Source organism: Crocodylus porosus, unplaced genomic scaffold (assembly GCF_001723895.1).
Source record: "Crocodylus porosus isolate Cpor-Errol unplaced genomic scaffold, CroPor_comp1, whole genome shotgun sequence".
NCBI lineage: Eukaryota > Metazoa > Chordata > Crocodylia > Crocodylidae > Crocodylus > Crocodylus porosus.
The window spans coordinates 268,173,084-268,191,552 of record NW_017728886.1 but is presented as its reverse complement, the minus strand read 5'-3'; the positions used below and the strand labels follow the sequence as shown (position 1 = coordinate 268,191,552).

At 49.6% G+C, this 18,469-nt stretch overlaps 1 protein-coding gene across 2 annotated transcripts in view; it reads right to left on the bottom strand.

Moving 5' to 3' along the window:
• Nucleotides 1-18,469, bottom strand: part of ADGRB1 (adhesion G protein-coupled receptor B1) — a 311,804-nt gene that overhangs the window by 50,412 nt on the left and 242,923 nt on the right. For both annotated transcript variants that reach the window (XM_019553467.1, XM_019553473.1), the window contains exons 20-22: nucleotides 12,237-12,339; nucleotides 6,686-6,836; nucleotides 2,317-2,386 (exon numbers count right to left, since the gene is read on the bottom strand). In XM_019553467.1, the coding sequence (XP_019409012.1) occupies nucleotides 2,317-2,386; nucleotides 6,686-6,836; nucleotides 12,237-12,339 (324 nt within the window). The remainder of the gene's footprint in view (nucleotides 1-2,316; nucleotides 2,387-6,685; nucleotides 6,837-12,236; nucleotides 12,340-18,469) is intronic.

The following is an 18,469-nucleotide window of genomic DNA, read 5'->3' as shown; positions in this document are numbered from 1 at the left end:
CCCTGCCTTGGCAGGAAAGAGCACCGGGGTCAGATGACCCCGGCAAGGTGCTCATTTAACTTCCTTTTAAAAATCCCCAGGCTAGGAGCCTGCACCACTTCCCCTGGAAGCCGGTTCCAGGCCCTAGCCGCCCTGACTGGTGCAGGGAGGGAGCGGGACCTGCCTGAGTCCTCTGGTCACTTTCCAATTCCTGCAGTAGCCTCCTGCTCATCAAACTCCCCCATCAGTGCAAACCAGTCTTGGCCTCCAGTCTTACGAGGAAGCAGTACTGAGACATGCCCAGTTAGCAAACTCCCCTTGTTCTACCCCAGAAGTGGCTGCATTTCAGCAATGGATGAAAAAAGGGCCTATATGAGATCTGGTAGGTCTTTGGGGATGAGAGACACCCTCTGAGTAACACATCTGAACTCAGAAGAGCAGGTTAAAAACCTGGGTCCTGTTCCCTACCCTGCCACTGACTTCTCTGATGGCACTTATCTCCACAGTGCCTCAGTTTCCCTGTATGTAACATTGGGACAATTGCTTCATTCCTCTGATGTGAAGTGTTCCACATCAGTGCAAGGTGCCAACATCAATACTAATCACCTCTTGTTACTACATGCACGCCTTCATCAGCATCAATGACACAAGGCAGGCCTTGAGGAGAGCGCCTGCTGCAATGGTGCTGCTGCTGGCACTGCTTGCTCCCCCTTTGCCACTACGAGCTCTTTCAGTGCCCTGTTGTGAGATGAGTAATGGCAAACCCAGCTACAAAGCAGGCAGCTGCAGAGCAAACTGCTGGGAAGGGGTTAGTGAGGAGACAGGGAGCATCTCACAGCCCAGAGTTGGGTCAAATGGGAATGCACATCCCTGCCAGCTCTGTGCCACCTCTGGGTATAATCTGATGAATACCAGGGGGGTGAGAGGATATATCCTGCACTATGCTCTGCCCCATGCACTGAGACCCCTGCCAACTCTAATGGGCCCCATTCACCAGCGCTGTTCTGCAAGATGGTACCAGGGGCAGGGGACAGGCTGAGAGCATCCCATCTTCCAGCAAGGGAAGGGCAAGGCAGACAGTGAGGCCCAGTTCTGCTTCTTGATGTGTCCTGGGGTGCAGGACCCCTCTGGGTGCCTTCCTCAGTGCATCAGCCCCGATGCATTGCTATGCTAGCAGGACGGTGGGAAGCCACGGCAGGGATTGCCTTCCTTCCAGGTGGAGAAAGGGATGAATTGTTCACCTGCTCCTCTGCCAACACACCTTCCCCCACGTGCCCCAGGCGTGCCATGTGCTGGGCCAGTGCCATCAGGACCTGGCCTTGCCCCTGCACTGGGCAGCCCATCCTCCCCTGACTCCAGCTGCAGCAGGATGGCACCCTACAAATGCCTGCAGTGAGATGACAGGCCTGTGAATGCCTGCCTGGCTGCTATTTCAGGGCAGGGGCTTGCACTCTCTAAGTGGCAGCGTTAATGATGTGGACACACTGGTGTTGGTCCCGTTCAGTATTTTCAGGTGGGTGAAGGCTGAAAAAATGTGTGCATGTGTGTGCATATATGCTCACAAGAGAGAAAGAGAGCGCGCGTGCCTACTTGGGTGTGAGTTCATTGCCTGCTCTGCACAACCAGGGACCGCTCACTTGTGATGAATCACACCAGGCTCGCGGAGTGAGAGAGGCTGAATGGATGCGTACCGTGTGCGTACGCCTAGTGTGCGAGGGATGACGGCCTGTCTGAGCATGCTGGGGTGAGCATCGTAGTAAAACCACGTGTGTGCATGATGTGTATGTGTGTGAGTACAGAGTGGGTGTGTGTGCATGGAGTGTGTGTTCCTGCACATGTGTGTGCAACCATCTGTCTCCCTCAACATCCCGCCTCTAACAGCAGCCCACGTGAGGTACTTCAGAGGCAGATGGAGGATGACTACGCATTAGCACAGCTGGCCAGCTGTGCTCCATTAGGGTTGAGGGGCGGGGATGTCCTTCGTGACTGGCATTGCTGCCTATTAGGGCTGTAGAAACCCACCCTGTTGCTATTCTAATCAATGGAGAAATCCCTTTGCTGTTGGATCCATCCTCTCTCTCGTGGCTCATCCCCCAAAAGTTGCATATGGATGTTCAGGAAAGATCACAGAAATCACATCATTTCTCAGTCTGAACTGGCAGCTAATGCCCTGACAAGAGCAAGAGGAGGGCAAGTTGCTTTGTTTACCATCATTGCCTTGGTAAGGGGCATCGTGCCGGTGCTGGTGCCCTGCTTCCTATGGGGCCAAGTGAGGATGTTGCCAAAAGGACAGAGGGTAAGAAAGGAAGAGCATGAAAGAGGCATCCTGATACTCACTAGTTCATGGTGCCATAGCCCTTGGCTTTCGTAAACCCCACGGAGATGGCGACCACCAAAGCAGGAAGCCCTAAGGGAACCAAACAGAAGAGAAACAGTCAGTTTGTATCATGAGCAAGCCTCCCACCACTCGCCCCCTCCGAATCTGCCCCAAGTTATTACAGCCTCCTTTGCCCCGGCATAGGAAACCAGCAGAGACCAAACCCAGGGCGTCCAGAGCCAGCACTGTGACACATAACACAAGCACGCGCACACACACACACACACACACACACACACACACACGTGCATGTGCACAGAGCTGTTTTCACAAAATCACAGACAATGAGGGACCTCAGGAGGTCACATCTAGCCCAACCCTCTGCTCAAAGCAGGACCAGCCCCAAATACATCATCCCAGCCAGGGATTTGTCTAGTTCAGTCTTAAACACCTCCAAGGATGGAGAGTCCCTCACCTCTCTGGCTAACATGTCCCAGAGCTTTACTACCCTCCTAGTGAGAAAGTTTTCCCTAATATCCAAACCTCAACTTCCCTTGCTGCAGCTAGAGCCTATTGCTGCATGTTTTCCCAACGCTAGACCAGCCCAGCTCCATCCTCTGTGCAGCCCCCCTGCAGGGAGGTGAAGGCTGCTATTCAACCCCTCTCGGTCTTCTCTTCTCCAGACTAAATCAGCCCAGTTCCCTCAGCCTCCCCTCACCAGTCCTGTCCCCCAGCCCCACAACCAACTTCACTGCCCTCCGCTGGACTCTCTCTAGTGTGTCCACATCCTTTCTGTCATGGGGGCCCACAGCTGGACACAGCACTCCAGATGTGTATCTCACCGGTGCTGAATAGTTTGGGCTTTTTCACAGGGACCAGAGCTAATAGTTGAAGGCTCACAGAGAGGGAAGCTACTTTGCTCCCATCACCCACAAGTTTATTCTTCCTCTACTAACACAGCGCTAGTGAGTGATGATGAGCAGGAAGCACTAGAGACTGCTATCACCCAGTACGAACCAGTGACCTACTGGTGATGTTCTGGTCCGTCTGGCCCCAGTACTGCTTTCCCTTTTCCTTGCAAAAACACCCAAGTGTCTGATAGTAACATCTGCCTGGGCAGCTGGAGAGGGCCCCATGTGCTTTTTTATAGCCTTGTTCCTTGTGACAGCATGGAGTAAGCCATCTCACTGCTAAAGACAGGCAAATCCCATTAGGTATTAGTGGGATCACTAGCTGGCGAGGATTAGCTCCTCACTGACAAAGCCCTAAAGCGTGTGTTCACGTCAGGTGCTAGAAATGACTTTATGGTTTTGCTGCCAAAGGGGTCACTGTGTCCATCGGCACGCCTCATGGCTAAGCACAGTCGTGGTAGGAACTTCAGGCCGGACCAACCACTTGTAGACTCATTGCAAGCCCACATATCCCGTTTATCTAGAGCATTTTGCCTTTCTATCTAATGCACGAAGCAGCTGGGAACAGCTCGCAGGTCCAGGTCCCCAAACAGAGCCACGAGAACCCACCATCGGGTCAGAGCATGCGAGTCCTGATACTTTTCTTCCTTTTTCCCTGCCAATCCTGCCCAGGTTCCTCTACAAACTTCTTCTCACCCCTTCCAGGCTACATCACTGCCAATGGTGCACCCCACATGCCCTTCCTCAGGCTTGGAGAAAAGTAAAGATGGTACAAGTCCCCATAGGTAGAAACATAAACTTCACTTTGGACAGAGGAAGCTGAAGATGGATATCTCTTCCTCTGGGTCCATGAGAGCTCCTTATTTTTCTACCTATGGGGATTTGTACCACCTTTAATATTCCCTAAGCCTGAGGAAGGGTGCATTAGCCCAAAAGCTTGCAAAGAAAGAATCTTTTTTTTGCAATTTCTTAGTTGGTCTAATGAAAGGTATCATCTCTGAACCAAGAGTTTTAAAGTTTTGCAGTTCTTTTCGTTTCAGTCCAACATGGCTACCAAATACACACAATTTTGCATGCTTTTCTGTTTGTCCGTGTGGCCCCTGACAGATGTTCACTTTCAGACATGATGGGATCTAGTCCTGGATGCCAACAAAGGACACATGATTTTGTGGTCTGGGATTAGATCCTAATTACACCTTACTTGCTGGTGCAGGGGGAGCCCAGGTTCAGGAGCCTGAGCCCAGCAAGATGAGATCAGTCAGAGGGTTGTTAATTAGCACCAGGAATCAAACTGGTCCCTGGCTCCAGCTGACCATCAACTCAGTGCACAGGAAGCCCAACAACGGCATCAGGCTCCCATGTACGGGGAGCTATAAAACCGCGTGTGCCACGCAGCTGGGCAACACACACGGTTTTGACAGGTCCCGGCCACATGTTCAATGTAAAATGTGATACAAACAAGCCACAAAGTTATTCCACATTATATGGGGATTATATTCCATTATACGTGGAATAAATTTGGGGCTCATTTACTACATTATCATGCCTTACATTTAGTTGTAAGTGTGGCCAGGTTACTGTTTATGGCACGATTAACTTGTTAATTATGTCTTCAATGCAATGTGTGTCAGGGGCCTATGGCTATAGCACGCTCCACACACAACATACATCTTAAAGGTCACTTTTGCCGTTCATTTTTGGTTCTGATTGAAGAAGAGCATTAAGCAGCATTTTACCCAGAGAAGCTGTGCTGTGAATCCGAGGAGGGTGCACTAAAGTCTCCCAGTGAAGCAAATCCTTCCTTTAAATGAAAGAGCTAGTCCAGGCCTCACTGTAGGGGGGGCAGTGGTATTAATGGATGTACATTAACGCGTTTGGAGGGATGCCTAGATAATGTTGCAGCCGTTATTAACCGCGGGCTGCTGCTTGTGACCTGGATGCTGCCAGGAGCTGCTGATCCCCTCTGCAATGCTCTAATCCTCCTTGCTCTGTGCTGAGGGCCGGTCTCTTGCTCTTACTCCCGCTACAGCAGCCTCCACTTACCCTTGCTGCCAGCTCCTGTCCTCACTGGCAATGGAGAAGGGCAAATTCACCAGAGAGCCCTTGGCACCCAGGACTGGTGACACACACTATGCAGGCAGAAGAGGCGGCATGCCAGGGTGAACCACGCGCCACCAATCCTCCCTGCCATTGCAGGATGGATTAGACCTTCATGGGCCAAATCTGAGCCAGGAGGCTGCCAATCCCTGTTGTATATCACAGACCAGTCTCCTCTCCCACGGAGGCACAGCTTTCTTTTTGGCTTGCTGCTTGCACTAATGCATCCCAGGGAGGAATTTAGCCTGAAATGTCCCACTTCTCATCTCAACACCTTGACACTGACTTCTCCCTTTCAGCCTCAGGGCATATTCTCATCACAAATTCACCCCTTGGAGGTCCCAAGCGCTAAGGTGTCCCCAGAGCCAAGGTACACAGTCAGGGTGACTTGCTGCAAAGAGGGCTCAGGAGTGCAGAGAATCTGCTCGATGAGGGGCTGGAGCAAGGTTGAATCTAGATGTGTGGGTACAAGTCACATGGAGGCCTGTTATAAGCATCAGATATGTCCAACCTGCAATCATGGTAGTTAAGGTTCTTTGGGTAAATCCAATATCTTTTATTAGACCAGCTCAAATACTTGGAAAAAAATCTTCTTAGCAAGCTTTCGGGTACAAACACCCTTCATCGGGCTTTGGTAGTGAAATGGGAGACTTATACAGTTCAGCTATGCAGAGCCCTTTCTCTCTTTTTCTCTCTCTGTCTATACTCATACATATACACATACATACATACATACATATATATATATATACACACACACACATATATATACATACATATATCTATATATACACATACATATATATAATATATATATACACACACATAAATATATATAAATATACACATACATATATATAATATATACATACATACATGCATGCATGCATACATAAATACATACATACCTATATATATATATGTACACACACACACACACACACATTCAGTTATGGACAAACGTTTAGCTTGTTTGCTCTCCCCCTTGCTCCCCAGCTCAGGCTAATGTGGAAGTTGTGTCTCCTACAAAATGCAGTGTTTAATAAGCTAGTTATACTGGGAGGGGAAGGATTAGCTGCAATAGCTGCAAACATCTGCACCAGCCTAATAGTTTATCCACCTGTGGAAACCCCCACCGCCATGGGGACAGAGTTGCAGAGCTTGAGTCAGGCTGGGCTTCATAAGGAGACAGAGGAACAGATAGGACGTGGAGACAACACTGTTCAGTCTCCCTATCAAGTCCACTTAGGAGAAACCTCTCCATCTGCCCACTCTTCCCCACTTGTGTAAGCAGAAAAGTAGGCATGGAGATCCCAAACGGAGAGCTCATCCCTCCAGCCAGGTCCCACCTGTGGCTGATTCACAGACCCCGAATCCTCACCCCATCCGAGACACAAGAAGCGCTTGCGGATGATGCGGTTGCGCAGCCGGCCCGTCACAGCCATGTAGGATTGCCAGGCCTCCGTCAGCACCCAACAGAAAGAGGAGAGGAAGAAGAAGTGGAGGAAGGCAGCCACCAGCGTGCATATCACCTGGAGACAGGAGGAAAAGGGAATGGATGAGAAGGGCAGCAGACAGAGACAGCAGTGCAGACAGATGCATTTTTCATGCCCCGTCCCGGGAGGAGAGACCGCAGGAGCTCAGGAATGAAAAGCCACCAGGAATACACCAGACTGAGACAACCTGTCATCTAAATCAGCAAAACACGGGAGCACGCCCTCAACTTGGGAGCATCCCATCACATACATGGAGGCACATGCTTCAATGCGGTTAAAAATCCTGCTGAAGTGGGGCTAGGTAAAATCCTTGTCTTATCCAAGTCAGAGGCAGCTTTGCTCTTGGTTGCATTGGGATCAGGACGATCAGGACGATTATTATTTATTCTCCAAAAGGGCCCAGCCCATGGTCTTCAGGTAGAGGACACATCAGCTATTAAGCTGGCATGGAAGTTAACCTCAGCTAAAATGATCATAAAGCCCATGCTACTGGCTGCAAAATCATGAGGAAGGTCATTTGGTTAATGGCCCTGACAGCACAAGATTGCTCCTTCCACACTGAAAGCGTTTAGACCTGGGTGAAATGATGGCTGCTAAGGGCTACTAATTGCTACCTCCAAGCAGATGAGAGGCGGAAACAAAGGAGGAGAGGGATGGGACAAGAGGGCATCGCTGAGGGGTAATGGGATGGCATTAAGAACAAGTAATTTTGGAGAGACAGTGAGAAGAAACTTCATAACAATGAAAGCTACCCCACCGCCCAGCGGGCCCCCACGGGAAATGGAAGATGCGTGAGACACAGAAATGAGCCCAGGAAAACATTATCAAATGCGCCGTGCAGAGCAATCCTGCCCCGGCAGGGAGACAGATTAAATAACCGATAAAGCACTTCCCTGGCTCTCGGCTCCTGAGGCCCAAAAGCATCTCTTGGTGTAAATGGAGGCGGCTCCACTAACCCTGGCAGAGCTCCGCCTGTTTTGCACCACCTGACAATTGGCCCCAAGGATTCAATATAGTGGAGACTGAGATGAAGAATACAAATTCTCGTGTCTCCCGGGGAGACGCAATGATAGAAACTAGATTAAAAAAAATGGCTCTGGATAAGGAAATGGCTTATGGCATTCAGGGGAGGCAGGAGGGGCTGCAAATTAGTGCTAAGATTATTTTCCCTTTTACAATAACTACAAGAACAGAGCTGAAGAAAAAAAATCAGATTAGTATTTTGTGGGATTGAACCTTCTTCCTCTCCTATCCACCGCTGGCTTTTACATGCAGGACGAACGTCAGGGTCCGTGCACTGTTTAGCAGCCTCTGACCCGACTGACGCACGGTGACGTGAGCCAAAATCAGAGGCTTCATGGTGGGAAGAAGGAAGATGGTGAGCTCTTTGCATTGCATTTCCAAAGCACACAGACCTGGTCCGTGACTGACAAAGTAGGTCTTTGGGTAAATGCGATATTTTTTATTAGACTAACTAAATAGTAGGACTGTTTAGTTGGTCTATTAAACTAGGCTGGTCTAATAAAAGATATCACATTTACCCAAAGAACCATGTCTGCCCATGTCCTTAAACTAACACAGCTACAACCAACACCTTGGTCCATGACTGGCGCTCCGAGGTGCTATTGTACTGGAAATAAAAAGAAAAACAATAAAGTTGCTTGAAGCTTAAAATGCAGTTTTGATTCCTTTTTCCACAAAAAATTTTTTAAAAGGTTTGGGTTTTTTTTTTTTGTAAATGTGTCATCATTTTTCAGAAATGTAAAACCCTCAAACTCTTGGTTCAGAGTTTGGCACTTCTTTTTGTTGCAGACCAACACGGCTACCACATACATCCTGAATCATTTTTCAGCCAACTCACAAATCTGGAAGAATTCCCCCATAGAAGATCAAATTGCAGTGAACCATTTTAATGAAAAAAAATGGTGGTTTCTGTAAGAAACGCCATAGGCTTTTTTAGTTGGCTTCATACATTGCCCATGTTGTGGTTCTTTTTCAACACCAACACAATTTTGCCACCCACACCTGACAGTCTGCATAAAAGAAAGAAAGGCTTTGGCTTTCTGATTTTTCATCATATTGGAGCTATACATCGCATTTTCCAAGGCATTTTATGTTTATCCAAGACTAATACATCCCACTTGGGGCTGGGCTAATAAAGAGGTGAGCAGATAGGATTTCAGGCTTGGGAACAGGGGAATGCGAGTTCTTAATTACCACTGAGTATGACATCCTATTTTATGCATGAACCAATTTATCCCCATACTCTCCCACGGCCATGTCAACTCAACCTGCCATGGAAAGACCACGGCTAGGGCTGGAAAAGTGACGGTAATTCCCTATGGACAGCTCAGCCTTTCACATCTCTGCTGTGAGGACCAAAGAAGTGTTAATTAGTACCGACTGCTGAGAAATAAAGGGCTTCCTGCACCGAGCCCACTACAATGACTTTTGACATCAAGGACTCCTCAGATGATGAGCACTCACTTCTGTCACTGGAGCGGACTGGATTTGAACCAGCCACCGAGCGGAGAAAGGCTACCGGACCAGCCAAATGACCAATTGCCATGCTACTGTATTAAGCCAACCAGGCACATTACACTTTTTTTTTAAGGACGAGAAACTTTCTTTCTTCTTAAAAAGAGAACACCTTTTGCTTTTGGCCTATGATGGTGCCTCCAACATACAGGCAAATTGTGCGGGATTCACTCCCAGCATACAACATGGCGAGACGATGACACCATTTTGCCTCTCGTCAACATTATCATCCTCCAAGAGCTTTGAGGGGCAGACTTGGACTCTGGCGTCGGAAATTGCCGGTGTGTAAATGAAGGAAGAATACAGTCCACTGCCACGAATTACTGCCAACGAACCTCTGCAGGGGCAAAACGGCAGCTGTAAATGAACGCCAATTTTTTTTCCAGTCGTTCCACCATCAATATTTCAACTTGTATAAATTCCTAATTGACACTCAGCAGAGCCCCGGCCTCTCCTCCATGTAGCTGCTCTCTCTGTGTTCTCCACTGGAGACTGTTTACTAGACGGTTGAGAGGAAATCCAAGAATAATCTTTCTATTTATGGGGTTTCATGCATATTGATGTGCAGGGAGAGCTAATCTGCTCCGTGCTATCACAGTCAGGAGCACCGAGGCCTCGCTACAGGCTCTGATGATGGGCATCCGGAAAGTGTGAAAAAGCATTACGGGCACATTAGGGTCATCGCTCTGGTTTGATGAGGGGTGGGGGGAAGCCACGAGATGCAGGAGCAGATCCACCCCCGCGCTCAATGGGAAATAAGAGGTCATTGAGCAACAGAGTCGCCACAGCCGCGGCTCAATCTCTCCCCAAGTTCCTTCCCGGGCGCTGTCGTTCAAAGCCGTGGCGCGCACAGTCTCTCCCTCCTTTGGCTTCAGCTTAGCATTAGCAAAAAACCCTCCAGGCTTCGGTTCAATCGTGGGAGGCTTCTTTACAGACAGAGAGGACTTTGGCCAGTGGTTAGGACGTCAGCACTGCATTCAGGAGCCTTGACTACGTGGCTTTACTCCTGAGTCCAGATCACCATTGACAAAACCAGTCCTGCCCCCTCAGCAGTGCTCGTGCAGAGGAGGTGGACTGGCAAAGGACTGAAGTCCCCTGCTTCTGCTGGGCAGTGCCAAGAAGGAACAAAAACTTGGTTGCACACAGGAGGCGACAGCGAGGAAACCTCAGGTCGCATCCTCACTTGGTGATGTTAGCAAGTCACTCTCTGTGCCTCTGCCTTTGCAGTGGAGGCAATGGGTCTAATCATACTCCCCATCCTGCAGAGCAGGTAGCATGAGGCTTGGTTTATGAATGCTTGCCAGGTGCTTGAGGATCACAGCATGACCCCCACCACAGAAGTGCAAAATCTTTACAGGGGTCAACCAGAAAGCAACGCCTCTTAATGTGTAGCTCTTAAGCAAGCCCTCAGATGTGGAAGCTGTTCTTCTACTTGATTGCCTGCCTTAGGGGACCGCAACAAACTTGCGGTTTGAAGAAACCAAAATATCACATGCTAAGAGTCTGTCCCAGTAGAGACATGTTTGAGGTGTTGCTACTGAAGGACAATCTCTGCCCGCACGTCGGCGTGCGATCCGCAGAGGCCTTCTCATTTTTTGATTGTACTATGCTGCCCTGGCCGCCATACAGCCCAGAGAGTGAAGGATGGGCTATAAGGGTGATGTTTTCAAGGTGACAGGGAAGTGTTGGAGGCTGCACAACACGGACATGGACTTTTGCCATGCCAAGATAGACGCCTGATGAATCTATACACTGGGAGCATCTACACGTGCCTCTTGTAATTGAGCTTAGCCTAAAATTGTCATTTTTAAGGTGCATTAAGGGCACATGTCTACACGTGTGTGCCTTTAATGCATCTCAAAAATGGCGATTTAAGGCCATGTGAGCCTAAATTTGATGCCTGCATAAAGCAGGTATGAAATTTAGGCGCAAATAGCTAAGTTGCGTTAGCACAGGTGTAGACACACTAATGCGCATTAACACGGTGTGCATCAATGGATACACACTGTGTTAATGCACATTAGCGTGTCTGCATGTGTGTTAACGAGACTTAGCTATTTGTACTGAAATTTAATGCACCTTAATGCGCATTAGCGAGTCCACGTGTAGGCGTGCGCCTAAATTGCCTTAATGCACCTTAAGCAAAGGCGCGTTGAGTTTAGGCGTGCATAAATACATATGCAATCATGCCCACTAATTCATACATACTGCAGGAACTATCCCAGCATTCATCTGGATCTGTGGTTCTCAGTCTCATTAGACTCAAGATACACCTGGAAAAGTGCCAGCTCTTACCTTGCACACATTTCTTACTACAGAAAAATAATAGAGCAATGTCTTCTGTTGCAAAGAATTCATGAAAATGGTAGCAGATCAGCATGTTTTTGATGTTATGCCCTTGTTCACCCATGGGGGAAAAAAACCCTCACTGATGAATAAGGAGACTATGTTGAACAAGAGCTGTGTGTTCACTGAGGCTGTGCAATTTTTTTGCAAAAATTTAACAGTTTTTCAATAATATTTAGCTGAAAGGAAACCAGGAGGTATTACTTCCTGACTGATCCTCCTACAATGGTTTTTACAAAAATCTTCAGCGTTTTTTCTCCTCCAAATCATACTTTTTCCCCCTAGTTGTGGGGAGATAAAATAGTTAAAATCTTACAACCCACTGCATCCCTCTCACTGTGCCAGGCCTCGGCTCACTCCGGGCAGATAGTCCAGAATATCACACAGGGTTTAAACAAAGCCCTGGGGATGCTCACAAATTATCAAAGAGGGAGTGAGAGCAAATATTGATATCTGCCACTGAGCTGCATCTTTGACATGCTGCTAATTAACAAAGGGAGGAAGGGAGACACTGGCTCAATGGATCAGCAAGGGAATAAACTCAGCTCCTACCTTATTCCGGGTCTGGGTTTGCCCGATCAGAATGAGCGCGTTGGAGGAAATGATGGACAGGCAGAAGTTAATGAGGATGACGGAGCGCTCGGAGCGGATGTACCTGCAAAGAGAAAAGCCACCGTATCATTGCTGTTATTACAGTGGTCCCGAAAGGACCCTGCCAGGTCCCAGCCCTGCTGCCTGTTTGGCGCTGTACAGGCCCACTGCAAAAGACCGTCTCCACCCTGCACAGCTTATCATCTAAACGGACGAAAGGAGGCAGGGAAGGGAGAATAGTTGCACGGTGACAGAGGCTCTCCAGCCAGTCAGTGGCAGAGGCAGGAGTAAAATGCTGCTCCCCAGTGCAGTGCTCTCAGCACTCGACCAGCGTTTCTCAACCCATGGGTCATGGCCCACATTGGGTCGCAAGAATATATGAAAGGGTCGTGGGCAAACTTTAAAAAAAAAAACATGGGAAACTGTGGCTTTTCCCTTGCAGGCTGCTTGAGACCCAGGGTGCGAATTAAGGGGGTGCTCAGGGGGCTGAGCTCCCCCATAAGCGACAAGAGCCCCCCCCATAAGATTTGAAAGTCATAACCTGGGGTGGGGTCTCTGATGAGATTGCTCCTTCACTTAGGTGGTCTTTTTAATCAATGACCTGGTTTATTTTTATTTTTTTTGCAGAGGCAAAGTGTCATTTCAGCCCCCAACACACACACCCTGCCGGGGGGCACTGGGTCAGGAGTGAGGGGCGCTGGGTCAGGGCTGGCCATCAATGTTTGCAAATGGGTCCTGATACAAAAAAGGTTGAGAGCCACTGCACTAGACCACCCCGACTTCCCAGCTGAGACAGGGGTAGACGTGTTCAGGATTATAGGATTCGACAAACCAGAGGCCGAAGCTGGATGCTGGAGGGCAAAGCGCAGACCCTCGGTTGTACAGCACTGCACTCTGCGAGCAGGAGCCTTTCTCCTGACCCTACCAGGCGATCGGTGCATGCCCCAAAGCACAACGATGGACAGCCCTTGAAATGTTTGTCCCAGCACAGATGCTGTTCTTGTTCCTATAAACCTCAAACCCTTTTCTGAAACTTGCTAAGCACTAAAAGTCTTCCCCAGCTCCACCGACTTGAAAGGGGACTTGAAAAGCAGCTTGAAACAACAACCCAAACGTGTTAAGATTTCCAAACCCTCTGGCCGGCAAGCTCTGAAAACAGATTCCCAATGAATGCATTTTCTTAACAAAGTGCTTCCACATCAAACTTCCCCCCCTCCCTTTGCTTCACCCAACCAGACGCCCCTGGAAAAAAAAATCATTGCGGTTTGCTATTCAAAGACTGCTGATATGTCCCTCTCTGGGGCTCATAAGGGATTAAGCCTGGAAAAATCTGGCTATATCTTTAGGTGCATAATCACAGTGCCAGGTTCCTGGACATGAAGGCACACGAGGCAGAAAGCTGTTGGTTTGCAGACCTTGCAAGACTGACCATTTCTAAGAGGTGCTATACAGCTCTGCTACGGAGCTGCGTGTATGGCAATTCATTCAAAGCCCTCATTGGTTTGGGGAGCTTGTTTAATGCCTCTTTATTTACTCAGTGATGATGCTGAAGTGGGGAAAAATAGTGCAAGAAGCAAAGAAGCATGATGCAGGAAAGAGCTTTGGGCCAAACCCAACATGCAAGGACACACACGAGGTGCCTGGCTCTCTCATGCAGTCCCAGCCAGCATGGGTGGGTGTTTGCCTCAGGAAGGGCATGGAGGAGTATCCTCTTCATTCAGTTTTGGCTGCAATGGCTTGAGCAGTCAATATGGAGACACTTGGGTTGCCCATATAGCAATGGCCTCCTCTTGGCCTAGCTGGTTGATCCCTAAGGAAAGGCATTTGGATCCAGCCTTTCAGGGCTCCACTCCTAGACCGCTGGAGAGTGCAGCCCACCCTGCCACAGCATCTGCCTGTGGGTGACATTTCCTGCACCAAGGATAAGGACTAGTACCCACTGAAACGAGTAACTTCACCCCCCGTTACTCATTCAGGCTTGCCAGGCTTCGGGCGCCGTGCTTTGCAAGCAGAGCAGCAGTCAGGGCTCTCACCGGGGTCTCTCAGCCCCTATCCTCCCACCCTCTTTTTGCTTGGCTCGCAGTTTGGCTTCCAGAAGATATCACAGCTCTGCAAACTCTATCGCAAAGGCAGAGGGTAGCTGGGTCCCAGTAGGAGTTAGCTCAAATCTGCCCTGAGGATGAGGTCTTAGGACCCAGGCAGATCTGCAGTCACAGTCTGATTTAACCCAGGGGTAAATTACTACATTTCAGATGCTCTTAGGGTAGGATAAGAGCGAGCAGATGGAACAGCTGTACTGGATCCAGCTGCATTGGATCCCCCCCGAAAACACACACACACACACACACACACACACACACACACACACGCGCGCGCGCGCACTGTTTCATTTGTCCAATCCCTCAAGTGCTCTCTGAAAACAAGCCCCTGAGCTGTACCCAGAGTGTAACCCCTGCTTACTGGCTAGCAGAAAACTTTAGGCTAAAAGCTCCCTTGAAAACACAGAAATGCAGCTAGCTTGCCAAAAAATTGCTCTCCGCTCCTTTCAAAACCAAGTCCCCAACATCCATGAAAGTCATTCATTGAGACCCCCACCTCGGGCTTGCCCCCCAGCTCAGTGTGGCACCCTATCTCAGTCAGTAGGTGAAGAAAAGCCACAAACATACTGCAAATTGCCGCTGCAGGATCCAGGCAGAGCCTCAGATTTGGCTGGACGTGAATATCCCACCTTGCAGGCACCTGGGGACATCTATCAATGTCCTTTGGATCCTCGTGCAAGGCAGATGGGGTCTGCAGTCTCCAGGCCTGCCTTCCTGCCCCCTCCAATGCATCGGTCCTGACTCTCCCGACTCGTTCCCTTTCCAAATGAGAGTCCCCCTAGTTCTTATCCCCCACCCGTCGAAAGAAGGACCTCTCGTGTGCAGCTAATACCTCCTTCTCTACAGCATGGAGGTGCTCCAACCCAAGATATCACCACTGACATCTCCAGTATTCAGCTCCCCACAGCTGTTCACTCCCAGAAATCAGGGGTCAGCTCCTGCTAATGTAGGGTGGTGGAACAAAGGTCTTCCCTAGGTTGGGCTAGGAAGGAGGTTGCTGGCAAAGGAAGGCATGTGAGTCAGGACCTGAGCAGTCCCTGGTCCCTCCTCTTGGTCCCAAATCTTTCCTCCAACTCCTAGACCAATGGCCTCCAGTCTTCACTGGCTAATGGACAGCAGTACAAAGCAAGGACTGCCCTGCGGGCAGCCCTCCAACAGGTTGCTTGTAGGTCAAAGGTTGGGGCCAATGCCCTAAAAGCTCCTTTGAACATTCAAATCTGGCTGGCCTTGAAGATATAAGAATTTGACCAATGCTTTGCACATTAAAAGTTGTTGAAAAGTCACAACATTTTCACAATTCAGCTTTAAACATTGCGGTGTCAAGGCTGGGATGGGTCTTTGGAGATGGAGGAGACTCAGCTAACTCCCAGGACAGAAGGGCATGTGAATGGGAAGAAGACTGGGGATGAAGTAAGGGTCAGAGGGACAAGGTGGAAATATCCACCGCCATGTGACAACAGGAGGCATCGAGACCCAGGAGTGAGGTTGCCAGTTGCCTGTGCTCCACACTTTTGGACCAAGGGCCAAGGCTGACAGAAGGCCAAAGCCACCCTAAACCTGACAAAGCCTAGCCACGTCATACAAGGCTAGCAGGTCAAGCTGCAAGGTCATCGCCCAAGCAGACACCAGAAGTAAACGGGAGCAAACACGAAGCAAGCCCTGAGCAGCACGGTGCTGCAACAGCAGCCTACACCTTCTGTACAAACCTCCTTTCTCCACTTTGCCAGCTCAGCTGATGCCCCCCGGGGCTTGGTGCCCCACACCCATTTCCTCTACCCTCTCCAGGGGTTTAGGGCCCATGTAGAGGAAGCCAGGGTTGATTTCTAGACTCCTCAGGTTGGGGAGAGAGGAAAACCATGTGGAGGAAGGCTCGCGGTCTGGGCAAAGGGCGTACACCAAGGCAGTGACATATGCTCCTACATCTATGGGTGGGATTTATGGAGTTATGCATGGAGATATAATCAACCCCTGCCTGGCCCGTGTGCTAGATCCAGCCCTCATTGCCATGTCATCTGGCCCATGAGTGCAAAAAGTTGGCAGAAGGGGCTACTAAATTTCCAGATCTGTGGGCAACTCAGGGCCTTGCATTGCTGGATCAGGCATGCAAGGGGGCACAGGGCCTGATCCCAGAGCATGTTACAGGGGGTTGCACAGGGACCCAGGCCCTGATCCTGGCAATTGGGGACCAGCCGAGGCTGCACAGGGCTATACCAAGTGTGCAGGGATGGGCAGAGGCAGCACAGGACCCCATCCTGGCATGTGGGGCTCAATCTGCCCCATGGACCAGCCCTGACCCACTTATCTGGCTTGTGTGGATGAAAGCTTGAGCACTGCAGGAATAGGGTGATGTCTGAATGTCTCCAGGGGACAATCTGGTTCTTATCATGGAAGCCTTTATGCATCCAGACAGGCTCACAGAGTCGCTCCCATGCTTCGGCTAGTGACTGAGCGTGGGTCAAAAGCTCCATGCTGGCCATCCATGAGGAGAAGCAGAATCCACCCCATAGCTCTCCCTTTCGGGGGTCCAGAATACAAAATTCAGATCCAGACCCTAATATCTCCACAGTTCAGGGCTTTCAGACGAGTCATTACTAGTATTCCTCCTATTGCCACCATTATCTTGTCATCTGTGCGGCCCTGAATAACCCTAGGAGGTCTCTCTGATTCTCCGCGGTCTCCACAGTTATCTATTTTGATCTGTTGCTGCTTGACTCATATCCTGCACTGATAACAAAAGACAGCACAGGGCACAGAGACTGGGTAAAGGGCAATCAGTGCTGAATCTCCTACCGGTCGGATAGAGTTCAGTCTCACCAGAAGGTGTTTCATGCACCAAGTAGCCTGTCTATAATATAGTAGGGACAACGAGACCTGTGCTGCTAGCAGTTGCCTCTACTTCATCCCAGCATCCAGACTACAAGAATTTCATCATTACCTAAAAAAAAAGACAACCAATAAATCCGCAATAATGTATAAGAGCAGCAAGCCCTCCATCCCGCAGACTCATACGTGACTGCCTGTGGATGCTAAAGGTCCTGAAATGAGGAGGTAAAAGGGACCATCTTACTTAGATTCATTGCAACCCTGAATGAATTGCAACCTTGCAAGCATCCCCCCTCCCCTCCATAGCATGGTTTTCCTAAATGCCACACACTGCTGCCCTCAGCCACAGAAGCACATGGGCATTGCCCATTGCGGTGTGAGCCTCAAGAGGCCCAGTCAAAACTGAGACACGAAAAACATAGAGCAACACAGGTCCCACTTGTCTATCATTAATAGGTCCCAAATTCCCCAGCTAGCAGCTTTAGGGAGAGTCCCCAAAGCCATTGGTCTGTCTATCTACCAAACTATCTTCTGATACATTCCCATCACTGGGACATCTAAGTGTGTCGAGGGGGCAATTTAGTTTAAAGCAAGGTCAGTATGAGAAAAGGATGCAGAAGCCCCTTGAAAGTTTGCGGACGGCCACCAAGATGATTTGCAGCCTTCAGGAGCAAGCGAAGTCTGTGCTGAGGTCTTTCAGCCAGGCATGGATGAGGTGCTCAGTCAACCAGCAAGAAGGCCTGGGCTGTCCTGCCTGCAGAGTGGCCGATGAGTGGAGCAGTATAAGAGCAATTCAATAATGAGCACTGATTGCCCTGGCAGCGAAAGGTCACTCCGGGGCTGGGGGCTGCTACTTTACATGGGGTCAGGGACGAAGCAAGCAGAAGAATATTGATGAAGGCTGCGGTGCATCTAGAAGAGGATGAAAAGACACTGCAAAAATCATGGAGGGGAAGTGATGGGCAATAGCTGGGCTTTGTAAGTGAATTCCCCACTCACCTGAGGTGCAGGAGGAACTGTTTGGGGGGAGGAGGAGTCCACCTCTATGCATGGCATGCAAACTGTATCTGCAAGCTGGCCTGGGGGAACTGCCGTTGTGGGGTAAGATGGTGATTTCGTTTCTGTAGCCTAAGCCATGGCAGCCAACGAGGGGGGAGATGTGTCATTTGTAGCAGAGTTTTTGCAACCATCTGTCCTATGGAAACTGGAGAGAGCTGCTCAGCAGGCCACTCAACAGCCACCAGCTGGTAACACCACTTCGTTTAGACAGAA